Source organism: Haplochromis burtoni, unplaced genomic scaffold (assembly GCF_018398535.1).
Source record: "Haplochromis burtoni strain Fernald_Lab_line unplaced genomic scaffold, NCSU_Asbu1 Contig_33, whole genome shotgun sequence".
Classification (NCBI taxonomy): domain Eukaryota; kingdom Metazoa; phylum Chordata; class Actinopteri; order Cichliformes; family Cichlidae; genus Haplochromis; species Haplochromis burtoni.
The window spans coordinates 2,817,436-2,832,625 of NW_024582394.1; the positions used below are offsets into that span (position 1 = coordinate 2,817,436).

The 15,190-nt window shown below is 40.0% G+C and overlaps 1 protein-coding gene across 1 annotated transcript in view; it reads left to right on the top strand.

Moving 5' to 3' along the window:
- Positions 1-4,736: 4,736 nt before the first annotated feature.
- slit3 (slit homolog 3 (Drosophila)) overlaps positions 4,737-15,190 on the top strand; it is a 232,959-nt gene continuing 222,505 nt past the window's right edge. The window contains exon 1 of the mRNA XM_005919453.3: positions 4,737-5,520. Coding sequence (XP_005919515.1) covers positions 5,330-5,520 — 191 coding nt within the window. The 5' untranslated portion in view covers positions 4,737-5,329. The remainder of the gene's footprint in view (positions 5,521-15,190) is intronic.

The window sequence follows — 15,190 nt, forward strand, 5'->3', positions numbered from 1 at the left end:
GCAAACTGACCGTCCAATTTCACCGCCGCTCACTTCCGGCCTTCGGAGGACCTGCCCACGAAGACTGCGAAGACCGGGTCCTCAGGAGGATGCAGCCTATGAATTTGGACACCCCTTTAGTTGTCACTTATATGATTCTTTGAGTTTCACTTCCTCCCCTGTCTCGTTACCTTGAATGTCTGCACCTGTGTGTCTTCCCCAGCTGTGTCCATTTCCCCTAATTAGCCTGTGTGTATTTAAAGTACGGTCTCCCCTTTGTTCCTTGTCAGAGCATCTGTCCTCGTGTGCGTGTTCCCTGTCACTTGGATTCTGTTCGGGTTTCCTCTTTATTGAATTTTGTATTTTAAACTGTTTTCAAACCACAAATATAAACACCCTTTGTTAAAGGTTGAGTCTGCATTTGGGTCCAAGACCTGTGGTTTGACAAAAATTATATATGTCACTTTAACTGTCAGCACTTTTGTTTGCCTGAAGGAAGTTGAGAAGTATTAAGGTAAAACGTGCTGTTTCCAGTTGTTCCCTGTCTCTATCATCATGTTTAAGTTGTCATTGTTTGTCTTTGATTATATCTTGTTTTATCTTAAAGATTGTTTTGCTTTTTTGTTTTTTCATGTCATTTTCCTGCTTCCCCTCCTTGATTCCTCTTCTCAGCTTCTCTAATTGTAATCCCACCCACCAACTATGTGAGTGTTTTAACATGTTTTAATGCTTTGTCTTGTTCTACTTAATCTGAAAAAAAAAAGAAGTCAATGATCACTGTGGGCCACTCTTGGTTTTCATCATCACTATTCATTTTAAAGCTCAGTTTTTAAAACCTTACAATGTAACTACAGCCCAGCCCATGCAGCAATAAATTTATAACTAACCTTATCTCAGTTGTTCTCCTGACTGAAGTTTGGTCCGTTTAGAGGATTCTGCCATGCGATTACATTTGTCCTTAAACATCGGGAATCCTTGCATTAACTTTTATCGAATGGAAAAAAGTTAGCGTTCATCGTCCAGCTTCACTATGTTTATAATATACTAACCATAGCCATGTAGCAAGCCACCATGTAGAACATCATCATATACCAGCTAGTCAGCAATCAAGGAGGGAAACCAGTAACCCTACAAATGTCACTGTTTAGTTTTGTCTTCATTTGTGTCTGAAGCGATATCAGAGCTGTACGTTTTAATTTTTCAGAAATTTCTCAGTCAGAACATAGTATATTATCTTTTGGGTGGAAACTAGCGAGCTAACTTCTAAGTCTATTAAATTTCATAAATTCTGTTTTCATAGATGCCTGAATGTTAAATGTAATTGTTACACCTGGTAGAGGAGCCACACTGATCATTTTTATTAAAGATGAAAGAATTTAGACAGTTTTTAACTCTCAGTGACGTTGCGGTGTTCATCTGACTTTGGGACCTGAAGAGTTTGGACCCGGAAATGGCTAATGACCGGATAGCCCAACTACTGCTGTATTTTATTTTATTTTTTTTAATCTAGGGTATCCGGTTGTTAAGTCTGACGTCACTAGCATGTCTGGCTTAAATAGAAGAAAATACAAAACATTAAAGATGTTAACAACACAAAAGCCATATTAAACGCAGACTACTTTAGGCCCGGAAGTAGGATTCATCCCGTCATCACTTAACAACCGGACAACAGTGCTTATGACTTTTTTTTTTATATTAAGGACTATAGTGCATGGTACTTTGACAAGATATCATACCATTAAAAACACATTGAAACAGTGAAGGTCAGAAAGTTTGATTATACTGAGTAATGAAAACAAGATGTGGATAAATGTGACAAACTGTTTAGAGTCCTCCTCCTTCCTTGGTTTGCTTAGTCACTCTGTCAGACACTGTGTCTTATATGGTGAACTGTTGAACATTAAAATATTTAGCAAAGGATGCAACTGTGCATCATCCATGATCGCTCCCAATGCAAGCCTTCTGTCTCTCTTTCCTTCAGATGCTTGTAAGGGATTGAGACATTCTTCATCTGGGTGTAGATATTGACTTCTGGATCACAGGTAGGAGGGCAAAAGAGGAAAAAAGGAACAATGATGAAATGAAATCAGAAAAGCCCAGTGTCTAGGTCATTAGTTTAATTTGCATTTGAGGGTTTTTTTTGTTATTATACACCCTTGTTTCTTTTTACCTGTGTTTCACCATTGATCTGCTCAGTAAATGTAACATAGTCTTGCCTATCAACTTGTGTGTTGTCAGATCATCTGTTGGTTCTGTGCGTTCCTCATTCTTCTTGTACCTTTTTTGTTGGAAAGTGTTTTATTTTACTTTTTGATCAGCCAATACAGCCTTGATTTTTGTTTTGAATCTCTTTGTATATCTGTCTGTACATCCTGTTCTCTCCTGCTACTCCTGTCCAAATGACAGAATGCAAGATAGTTGTTAAGCAGCTGGTGAAGTCAAGAATATAACTATATCCCATGTAGTGGCTTTTTTGATGACATTACCAAAATGTACAGCCATATTTATTTAGACTTTTAACAAATGCCAGCACAAGACAGGTCAATAAAATGTTTTATTTATTTAAATATATTTAATTTCTTTAGCCTTGTTAGATTAAGAATGTAATAACTGCTGTCACAGGTAATTAAAGATTGTTAGCAGTTTTAAATGTATTATAAAACGCCATTACCATCTCAGCCCCATCTAAGCTGAAAGCACAGTGGTGTGTTGCTGAAATCCAGAGGCAATTGTTACAGATTTGATGTAAGTTTTATGTTAATTTACCACGCCTTAGGTCTGTTAGCTCTGCAGCACCAACATCTTTCACCAGTATTGATGACTTTACTAAACTAATGACCAATCAGAACAAGAAATGAATAGTTTTATTTCCCATTTTTCTGTTCTATATAGGCTCAGCCTCTAAACTTTTCTTTGGTTTGGTTTGCCATCCTCATTTTCTGTTGATGGAAAGGGCTCTATGTGTGTGTCTGTGTATGTGTACCTTATTGTCACAAGAGTAAATGGATGCACATGTGGATACATGTGGTTAGGAAATTTAGTGTTGATACACTTTTTGTTTAGATTATGCTGAATTTAAGGGTCATAAGTCATTGTCATGCTTACCCACTTTCAAATTTTGGGATGCATTTTGCTAGGACAGGCGACGGACTCTGTTGAGGTTTCTCTGTGCAGCGGCTTGGCTTACTTTCTTTAACAGAATGCTCACTACTGTGCCTTTTTGGGTACATCCAGCACGGAGGAAACGTCTGTGTAGACCCAGGAAACTCTGTCGGGATTTGGTTTCCCTGTATGCCAGAGGGCACCTGGCGGAGCCCCAGCAGGTGCTTGAATTAGTCACTACAAAGCTCCTCTGCTCTAGTGACGCAAAGCTCATTTTCAAAGCAGCTTCTTTTCTTGACATCACAATCCTGCACCCACACACTAGATTGGGGTATTAATATTGCATAATGAAGTGTTCATACAACAGTGGTAGAAGGTCCAATATCCCCAGTCTTGAGCAGAAAGACTGATGATGATGTGTTTTCCACCTCAGCAAATCTATTAATGCAAGTTTCTGCAAGGCACTGAAAAAATTCATGACTAACTGTGAATCAGTCTGTTTCTGGAACTGAACAAACACCAAATGCAAACCATTAAAATTTAAATTAGATATGGGATGGATTTCTAAAAGCTTTGGGAATTTTTGAAAAACCTTCGAAGTAGATTTGTTTACAGAGAATTAATCAAATATTAAACTAGTCACAAGTCTCCCTTTTTCTCCCACTGGCAGGAAAACTGATGTTTTAATTAGAGTGAGACCAAGAATGAAATATTGAATTGCTCAGTTTGAGACCCAAGTATTACAATATTTATGAACTCCCCACTGTTAATTAAAGACTGAGACACTGCTGAGAAAAAGCCCATCAGATTTTTTGAGATTTGGAGGAATGCACTGGATTAATTTAGACAACACTGATTCAATTAGAAATGAAATTATTTTATAACTGCAATTGATGATAATCCACCTTTATTTCCTTCTACCAATAGAGGGCAGCAGCACTACTGCAACACTCTGCAAGTCTTCATACTTTATCTGCTCTGAAAACTCTTTTTAGCCTTAGTCCTGCTATCTGCACCAAGAGCTGTGTGCAAGTCTGTGTAGTGATGAAGAGTAGTTGGACTATTAGCAAGAGCTTTAACTTTTGCCTGTGGCCACTAAGAATATAAGTTTAACTCACCTTAAATCCATACTTATTTATACTGAGCTGATCATATATGTATACATGTATCACCTGTCACAACAAGCCTCGTTTCACCCCCACAGTCATTGTACACTGTGTGGATTTTCCAACACCATAACAGATAAGTTCAGCTTGATTAAATGTGATCAACTATGACTGAGCTGTCATCCAGCATTTTTGTCATATGCTACTTGTTAAAGCATCTATCAATGAAGTTGACACACAACACAGACTCCCGCAGGATGATGCATGATAAATATGGCTGAAAAAAGACGCGCCTCAAAACCAAAACATGATAGCAAGTTCATTACGTTGATAAATGGGCTAAACAAATAAAAGAAGAGCTGCTGAGAAATCAGCTCAAATGAGTACGCTGCTTCCGTGGATAGAGTTTTACTCGAGTTTGGTTTACAGACTTGGGGAAGATAAAGGACGAATCAAAGTTTGTAGAGCTCCCCGACTCTCCTGACATCAACAGAAAGAGAGAGAGGGAGGGAGGGAGAGGGAAGGAGGATTTTGGGGGGAACCTAAATACAAATCTGTTTGCCTCTCTCGCTCTCACAATCGCCAGGCGAACCAGTCTGTGTTGCGCCACTGCGCTTTCAACTTTTTTTTTTGTATGTGTGTGATTATAACTCCTTTACTACTCTCACTTTTTACTCCCTGGCAGCGGAGGGATGTTCCTTGGAAGGAGGTTACACCCCAGCTGAATATTCTCACCTTGGAAGGTTTAGAAGCTAGGCTCATAAGTTCTCGGAGAGTTTGGGAATGGAGAACATTTGGGGAAACTTTTACGCATTGAGCTGAGTGACGCACGAATAGATATTTAAAGTTTTTGTCTAGCGTGTCATATCTACGTTGTTATTGTCTTCTCCGTCACTGGCAAAGGGATGTTTTAAGTAGACTCGTAGTTACCGGGTCTCTGGAGAGAAGTTTTCTGAATTCGTGCAACAGCGAACATAATTTGATTTCGGCTTGCGTTTTTCTTTCTTTTTTCCAAAAATTCTGCCACAGAAAAAACGTCCTGTCTTCAACTTACACAGGATCCGCACTTCCACGGTGTCTCCTTCACCCCCCGCGGATTTTCAATTAACGTCTGTTGGAAGTAATTTCGGTGGATTGCTATAATGCCTCCGACCACGCCGGGGAAGCGCGCCGCGCTCTGCCGGGTTTGGGCTCTAGCTTTCGCTCTGCTGGTGTGCGCTACATCGGTGAATGGATGCCCACACAAGTGTAGCTGCTCCGGATCTCATGTGGACTGCCAGGGTCTGGGTTTGAAGACGGTGCCCAAAGGAATACCGAGGAATGCCGAGCGCCTGTAAGAGCAGTTGTTTTATTTCAACTTATCTGTAATTGCATCAATTTAACCAAAGTTCATCATAGAGGGCACTCTGACCTTATTATTCACCTTTTCTCCCTTTGCATTACTCCCATGCTCCTGAATTGTGGATAGTGCATTTTAAACTTAACATGCTCTGTAGGAAAACTGCACGTTTTCGCATATTTTTCCGAGCAAAATATTTTGAATACATTTTTAAAAAACATCTCGAAAACTTAGTCGTGCATTGTTAAACTTTCATCACTTGCACATAACGGTACTTATTTCATACAGCAGGCTACTGTAATAGCATCCATGTGCATCAACATCCCATTTAGTTTATTAAATTCATGTTTTTATATTATCTTATAAACCCCCGTCCTGTATGTAAAACTCTGGTACTATTTCTGGTACTTTTTATGTTGTTGCCATGATTACTACTCAGGCTATATAAAGTTGGGACATAACTTTTATATAAAAGTGGATAAAGCTTTTTCTTTTAGACGATGACTGGCTTTATGTGGCTTTTAAAAATCGTAAGGAAACTACTGCTATCAAAAATCCTGTCAGCATATTACTCAAAGAGTACGTCTTACTGTGAAAAGCTGCAATACCTTTAGTTTAAAATACTGCTTTTTTATTCTAGCTGAATATATTGCACACACAAAAGTGCCCTAAAATCACCTGCGACCCCCAATGAACAGAGGTGGTTAAGAAAACAGTCACCAACTATGTTTTTAGAGAAAGCTTCTGAAATTTTAAACAGGTCAAAAGAATGTGAGAAAATCGCCTTAAATCACTTTAAATTGTATTCTTTCACATGCCTGGGTAAGACTTTCTAAAGTTTTGTAGAATATGAGTAAAACTGAACTAGATCCTCAGTGTTTTTCACTTAAAGAACTACAGGTTCTTTCTTTCTTTATTCTTAGCCTGGGTGACAGTTTAAAATCATATTCATTCCTTAGGCAGGGACAGAACTCTGACAGGCGCTGCTGCCACCTCCAGCCTGATCTTGACACGTATACATCAGCGCAGCCACACACATGCACTCACAAACACACACCTTTGCTGTTAAGGTATGGAAGTGATTATGCATGACAACAGAGCAGCCAAAAGCCCTGCAGGGGATCAACAACAGACCTAACCTGAGACAACAAACACAATCAGTAGGCTGCTGAGGAAAGTGGGGGGTCATGTTTGTGAATATGTGTGAGTGTGTGTGTGTGGATGTGGGGGGTACTGGTGGATATGAACATGTGATTAGCATGTGTGTGTGGATTTTTGCTTGGCTGAGCTGTTTCATATGTTTGTGTGCCTGCGTGTTTGCACTGGCTGGTGTGATTGCTTTTCTTGTGTGTGTATGTATGAGTGTTAACAATGAACCCCCATACCTCTGCTATTCAACAGGGCTGTTGTGACCTCCTAGGACCTGTTGGCTTTTGCACAGTAATCCCCCGAAGACATTTAGACCCAAGAAAAATAAATAATTAGAGCAGGTTGTGATGGGGAGGTGGGATAACGGGGTCTTCTGCGTCTCCCTGGGGTCCCCAGGGTGGAATATTTGGGGTAGCAGCGCCCCCTCCCTCCCTTTTCAGTCCAGAAACTCTGTGTTTATATTTCTCTGATTTATCCAGGTCAGTGTTTCAGATGTGACTTTGGCCAAGAGTTGCTCTTTTCCTCCCTCTTTTTCTACCTTCATCTCGTTCTCCCTCTGCAGATATATTTTAGGGAGTCTGAGTTGGGAAACATTAAAATGGATGAGATTCTAGTCCTAAAGGTTACAACAGACACTTTGTTTTAAGAGAGACGAGCATCATTGCCCTAAGCAGGGATTTGATTTTGACAGTTGTGATAAAGTTCATGTGGACAACAGATTCTTGTAACAAAAAAGTTGTTAACTTCTAAGTAAAAGTTGTAAATTTCAAAAAGTTTCTCAACTATAATCGAATACTTCCACACTTCACCACTGACACATTTACAGATTGCAAAAGCGTAAGGTGATGATTTCCATTGGCAGAGATTCTTTAAGACTATAAGTTTTTATTTTTTCGTCCATATTTCAAGACTTTCCGGGCTTTTTCTATGGTATACTAACACACTCGTCATTGTGGCTTGACATTATGGTATAACAGACTTTTTCATGGTGGCAAAAACTGGCAATAAACTTGAAGTGAAGTGAAAAGTCACAATTAGGGATAAAAGTCCTTAGGATTTGGGTTAAAAAAAAGAACTTTATGAATTGTTCATGCTTAAAATAGTTTAACTGATCATTTTAAAATGAAATGGACCATATAGATTTAAATCAACTCACATCATCCTAGAGTAGAATCAGCGGTCCCCAACCCCCGGGCCTCGGACCGGTACCGGTCCGTGAGTCGTTTGGTACCGGGCCGCGAGAGTTGAGGCTCAGGTGTGAAATGTATAGTTTTCAGGGTTTTTATCGGTTTTCAGCGTTATTTTGTTATCGTTTTTATCGTTAACTCGGTTTTCCTGGGTCTTTTCACGTGTGTTATGAATAAATCTTCTTTTTTGTACCGGTACTAGTTTTATTTTGTTGTATTTATCCGCGACACCTTAAAGGCCGGTCCATGAAAATATTGTCGAGCATAAACCGGTCCGTTGGGGACCGCTGGTGTAGAATATAGTTCAAGATCTCTGTCTAAATAAATAAATAAATCTGGGTAAATTTCCAACGTCCAAATTTAAACGTGCGACTATTTTGCTGGTAATAACTGAAATGAGTAAAGATAACACAACCCCCCTGGAAATTACGCCCATGGTTTCAACATTGCTTTAAATATTGTAGCACTGAAATCCTCCATCTTTTTTCTGATTTAAAACTTTTCTTGTCTCTCTCTCTCGCTGAAATATTAGAAAATATAATGTGTATCTGTTACCTCACAACACTAGAACATGCATCAAGGCCGCAAAACATGTAGCATTTAGTTAAGGCGAGGCTTTCACCTTATCTTTCCGGGAAAATGTTTTTCAACTTCTACATTGCCGCACCCTCTATAGACACATGTATCGAATCAAAGTAATTTAGAACGATTGCTTGAAGTTTTATGAAACCAAATGTAGAAATTCACAGCAGAGTAAAGCAGAAGTACGTGACACATGGAGTTAAGAGGATTTCATGATATACTGTCACATTATATAACACTGAAACATTTCACAGTGGTAAATTTCCTGAGGAACGGTGGATGCCTGGAGTGAAGAGAATCAGTCAAGATGCACTGTAAAGCATGAAAGCACTGTAACACTCATGTAGCTTTCACAATATGCCCCCACTTAGCCTTTTTATTACACACAGTGCAATAGTTTGAATCTAGTTTCTTTCTGCTACATGTGAAAACGAGTAAGCAAGCGCCGCAGTCCACCTGTCATAACCACAGAATCAATCTCTTTAAAAGCCCGGTCTTCCTCACTATTGTAAACATTTGGAAAGGTTAACGAGAGAAAAACTGTGGTGGCCCCAACTGTTCACTTAACAGACACACTCACATGCTGCCAGCCTCAAAGATTACCTCGGGCCAGTCAATTCCGTAATGTTCTACTTGGAAAGCCACTTGAGGCCTCATTTGCATCTAATTTGAGTGGAGGGTTTTTGGGGGTGGCTTAACAGGCTTAACGAGGTTGGGTAAAGTGAATTGAAACATAAGAACGGCTTTTCTCTCTCGGGTTCGGTTCACACCTGCCCTACAGGGTCTGCATAGACACGCATACAAAAAAGCACAAACACTTTTTTCCCCCTGAGATTCAAATTCCAAACTGTTGCCTCAACTGCTGTGAAAATGTGGGAGAATCAAATGCCGTAAACTCCAAAGGGAGCTTCCAATCGCTCGAGCTGCAGTTTGTTTTTTTTCTGCATGTGTTTGTGCAAGCTTTGCATGTTTTAATTTTGTCACAATGTGCATGTGTGCATGATTGCATCCTCATACATGCACTGTGTTTGTAGTTGACTGGCAGCAAGTTTCCTCAGCCAGCTTTGCACAAGCTAAATTTGAGTTTAACAGTCTAGTTTTCTGTTCCCTCGCTAACACCACCAGTACATTTTGGCAAGATTTGTACAGGCAACACCTTCTGTGCTTTCTCTCTTCTCAGCTAGTTCTTTCTCCCCTTCTGCTCTTTAATTTCCCTTCCCCTCCAAGCTTTTTATCTTTATCCCACCGTTGTTTTTTCTCCTACATCTCTCGCTCTTTCTGCCCAACTTCTTTTCTTCTCTACTTTTCCTTTGCTTCACTCCTCAGTTCTACCACTTTTTTTCTGACCTCCACCTCCCCCTCCGACACACGCACTCACACACACCATCAGTTTGCCAGCAGCATCTCTCCAATAGAGTTTTCACAACCCCCATTTCCCCCCAACGTGCCAGCCTACTGTACCACAGAGCGCATAACAGTAGGATTCCTGCTGCTGCTGCTGCGTGTGTTTGTGTGGACACACACACTTTAGCCGCTGCTTCTGGCTCTTATCAAAGCTTAGTGTTGATTGGCCAGTGGACGCTCTAACCACCACACCCTCGGCTATGAAATGGCATTTCATGGTGGGGCTGGAATTTTGTGTGTGTGTGCGAGATCTCTGAATACTTTGGTTCTATCCTGCGCATGGAGCAGACCAGCTAATTTGTGCTGACATAGTTCTAGTTCCCTAAATTTGGAATAATTTGATTGGATCAATCTGCAATGACTAAAGTACTGTGGTGTAGACTTCCCAGCTACTTTTGGCTCTGTCTTGAATATTTATCTGACATCATTGCAAATAACAGTGTTTTGTATACAGCTGCTAGCCCCACCCAAAGAGTCTGATAATGTTAAGTTCAAAATGTGTTCCAACAGTTTTGATGTGTTCCATGAATCTTTAGTTGTACTGCTTTGTTTTATGGGAACCAGGAAACTAATTATGATGTTTGTGCAATATTTCTGCATATGAATGAACACAGCCTTTGGTAACTGTTGAACAAAAGCCATCGTTAAGTGGAGACCGTTCTTTACTGTTATCGTGGGTATGATGATGATGTAATTTGTCTGAAGAGCAGCCGAGTGTTATTGCAATAGCAGACAGAGCTAAACTCAGAAGTAAAAACCACAGTGAGCTTGCTGTTTTCCAACAGCCTCTTAATGTCACGCCTATCATCCATGGCCATCTTGTGGTAATCACTTTGTGCCCTTCTAACTATGTTTGATTCAGTTATGGTATGCCAAATGGCACAAGTGAGGCTAACCAACATTTAGGCTCCATTTCTAGGTCAGTGGGTGATATTCTTTTCCTCAAGTTTCTCCAGCATGCGGGCACATGACCTTTCTATATAATTACTTTAAGCTTGTCAAAGAGGGAGCCAGCTGGCGTTGATAGTGGGCACTGCCCTTCTGGGAAATGGATCAAGCCGGATGCTACATTAAAACATACAGACATATTCAAATGTAACGAACAAACTAAACACATGGAGGTGCACGTACCGGAGTGTACTGCACTTGTGAGGGCTCTTACTATATACAGTAGGCTCTTACTCTAACCTTAATCATCAATACTAGAAAATCCAGTTTTGAACACAAAGTTAATCCTAAAGCCTTATTGTTGAAATGTGCGTTGGTTTTTCTTTTTTTGGTCTATTCTCAGCACATTACATATTGTATCAAATTATGCCAAAGCTGAGACGGATGAACATTGTTTCCTGGGAGCATAAAAAAGCCTCTATAATGACTCAGGGGTGGTCAGTCCATTTTCTTTCACGTGAGAAACTGGTACTGATATGAAGGACAGAGCCAAGAAGCTTATAAAGAGATAAAATTAATATTAAGCAGACTTGAGTTCCACTTGTTGAAACAGTCCCAGTTTCTCATGTGACCCTTTGGGGAAATTAATTACCTACCCCCGGACAAGCCATCAATAACTAACACATTTCATTTGGAGTATAAAATGGAAGAGAACATGCCTGAAAATCCTTCTTAACCAAGCTGGACCAGAAAAGGTCTGTTAACTGTGATGGATGTGAACAGCGTGGGTGTTTATTTCACAGTTTGCTTTCATTTCCACTTGAAAGCAAGTTTTGTTAACCTGGGGGTTGCTTTAACACCTGTGTGATTAATTGACAGCTTGTATTTTCTTCTTCTTTTCGCGCTACTAATGTCTTAGGTGACCTCAGTAATTAACTTCTGGTACGATTACAGAAGAATCCTGATTTGATGGTGACTGAAAAAATAGGCTACATGTGATTTTCTTTTAATCTTCAAACAGCTATTTGATGCATAGGAAGGAGCAGCCGAAATGTCCTCGGTGTTAAGGTCCCAAAACGGGTCCTCAAAAACTTAGTGCAAGAGAACACGCAGGCATGAAAAGGTACATAATTTAAATGAAATGCATATTCATGAAGCACATAAAAATCTAGCGTGAAAGTCCCACACATACAGTGCACACTCATCATTAGGCAGGCACAAGCTCACACAGTTCACTCTCATGCATTCACCAGAAATAACATGAAACTGGTTAGATGGAAACTTTGACATATAATGAGAGAGAATTTGTGTCACATAGAAACAACCCAGAGTCACGAATGACCTTCTGTGACTTTCTGCTGAATGAGAAGTCCTCAACTTGGAGGACTTCAGAGTGTGTGTCATACTATAACACTAGTATAGATTTGTGTGTGTGTGTGTCTATGCAGTGAGCTTGGAGTTGTTTGATGTTAACAAGCTATGCCACTGTTTTGTTAGGCCACTGTCACCAAAGCAACATATTATTTCCCTTCTGCACGGACTTTATTTTCTCAGTGTGAGTTTCTGTTTGTACTCCTTCACTACACCTGTGTATATACATTTTTATGTAGTTATTTGTGGGTATGTGGCAGAGTAATAGAGTGACTTCCACCACAGTGTTCAGTTTGCAGGCCACTGCTCAGATAGACTATTTATGGAGTCTGGAAGCTTATGGAGAAACAGGTCACTGCACTGTGCATGCATGCATCAGTGTTTCTGTGTCTCTGTCTCTGTCATTCATGTCCTCTTTCAATCTCTCATTCACCCTAATCTCATTTTCTTATCCTCTTGTTCACTCATTCTCATTTTTTTCTGACCTGGGCCCCATTGAGGAAGCAGCAGGGCTTGTTCTTGTCAAGTGGCCTCTCCGCAGCCAAATTACCCCTCCACCCGCACCCCAGCCCATTCACTTACAGTACAGCAGTAGTAAATCGAGACAAAAGCAATGCAACCCTATAAACTCTTGCAAAGAAAAGAGCTAACCAAATACAGGGCTGGTTTACAGCCCCTTTGGCTTGTGACTCTAAAAGAAAGGGATGCTTTCAGGCGTCTCCCTAATGTGGTCAAGCCTGTGTGGTTAACAGCGACACCAAACTATGAAATTTCTCGAGGTGGATCAGTATTAAGATAGAATATAGACTATGAAGGAAGGGGAAATAAATTGGGACTGACAGAAAACAAACCAACTGATGATGGAACACACAAGGAGATGCATTACTCTCTCAGATTTCAACAAAATCTAATCAGTCTGGGGTATTAAATGTGAAAGCTGCATAACAAACAATTTAAAGGACTGAGACATAAATAGGAGAGAAATGTGGTGTAAGAGATGAAGATGACTTTAAGGGGGAAAACAAATCCAATAAAGCTAAATCAGAATGAAGCAGTGTTAAAAAAGAAAAACCCAAAATTGAAAGCACAGATTAGATAGGAGGGAGATGTATTTTGCATCATTCAGACAGGATTCCCCTTTATGGAGTGAAAGCGAGTGTCCTTCAGTAAAGGAAATATTTAACTGACTTTTATCTCCGGTCTCTCTGCCCTTGTTTGTACCTTTGTTCTCTTTTCTGGTGCTCGTCTTTCATTATCTAGAATCCAGCAGATTGGACAGCTCTAAAACAAGCGTATTTATTTGTACAGAGAAGGATTACCCAAATATGGGTTAGCAGGCATAACTTAAAACTGCTAGCAAAATTTCCCCATACCTCTGAGAAGTATACACAGCCAGCAGAGTCTAATAAGCCCCTTTTCCATTAGTACCTACTCAGATCGACTCGTCACGGATGGCCACGACTCGACTTACATTTGTGATTGTCCTCATCACAACGCATCCGAATTAATACCCAACAAGAAAGGTGGATGTGGAAGAAAGAATCTACCTGCTGCTCGGTCTCTGGCTTTTCATCAGGGAACATGGCTTTGTTTTTGTAGCCATTTCCCTCGTTCCCTGGTTTTTTAAAAATGGCGGTTTTAATTTTCGTGAATGAGATGCGCTCATGAATCATCGAGTGACGCCACTGACCAGCCAATCGGTGGAATGCAGTCAGATGACGTCACATTTTAGTACCTGCTCGGATCGTTTGGAACCCTAAGCGAGCAGGTACTAAAAAAGTACCAGGTACTATGACCTAATGGAAAACCCTGAAAACCTTGGCGAACCGTGTCGACTCGATCCGAGTAGGTTCTAATGGAAAAGGGGCTATAGTGATGTCTTGCTCTAGCTGCAGGAAACCTATTGTAGCAGACAAACCTTTGATTTCTTGGACAACCAAACAACAAACACTTGATGCAACGACTGTAGTTACAGATTTAACAAAGAGACACATAGAAAAGATGTGAAATATATATAGAGATGAATGATTAAGGCAGATGGAATGCCTTAATCATTCATCATGAGCGAACCATTTTGTACTTGTCCCAAGTACAAAATGGTTCGCTCCATTTGTACCAAGGACAAATGGAGCGAACCAATGAGATACACTTACAGATGTACAGTACAGGCACTTGATCATAAGTTAAAAAAAAGCTTTCAAAGCAGAGCCAGAATTTTAGAAAGTAAAGGAATGAAATACTAATTAGCCTGCTCTGTAATTTTTCTTTTAATTTTTTTAAATTTTCAGCGTTTTTAAACAGATAAATTAGGCTTCAGCACTTTTGCTGACAGATATGAAACAACGCTCATGCTGACATATTGACTCTTTTTATTTCTCTGTTTTCCTGAAAGCACAGCCTTTAAATAACCTGCCTTGTGTAATTTAAAAAGAACCTGATCTCAGCGCTCTCAAAGGTACTGTAGCTTGCGTTTGCACTCATTACTTACTTTTTTTTCTTTTTAATTGTGTGTATATGAGAATAAAGAATATGTGACTGCACAGAAAACTCTTGAGTGATGATTGCTGTATATCCCAGAGAGCAGCTTTGTAACAGGAGACAGTTTATTGCCTATTATCATCACTATGACAAAGATTCAAAACAGCAGTAAAGGGTTGCACAGGAGACCAAATGTTCCACAAACTCCCCAAGATTTCCAAAACTGAGTTTTTTGCAAACTGTTGTAGGTAATATACAGACTCCAAGTGTAGGCTGGTGTTGATCAGGTTTTCCTTTTGAAAGCTTGCCATGGCTACATCTCTCAATTGTGTTACTGACTCTATGTTGTGCATGTAACAACTTAAAGAGGAATTTGTCATAGTGAGCACACTGCATAAATGAAACAGTTAAACAGCACATAAGCATCTATCATTTTGCCAAGCATATTGAAGACCTGGACCATTTTTTGTAGGTGCTCCAATTAGCTGCTGCATGATAGTTGATTTTTTTCCTTTATTATCTAAGATATTACATGATATGGGGCGATCGTGGCTCAGGAGTTGACAGTTCATCTTGTAATTGGAAGGTTGCCGGTTCGAGCCCCG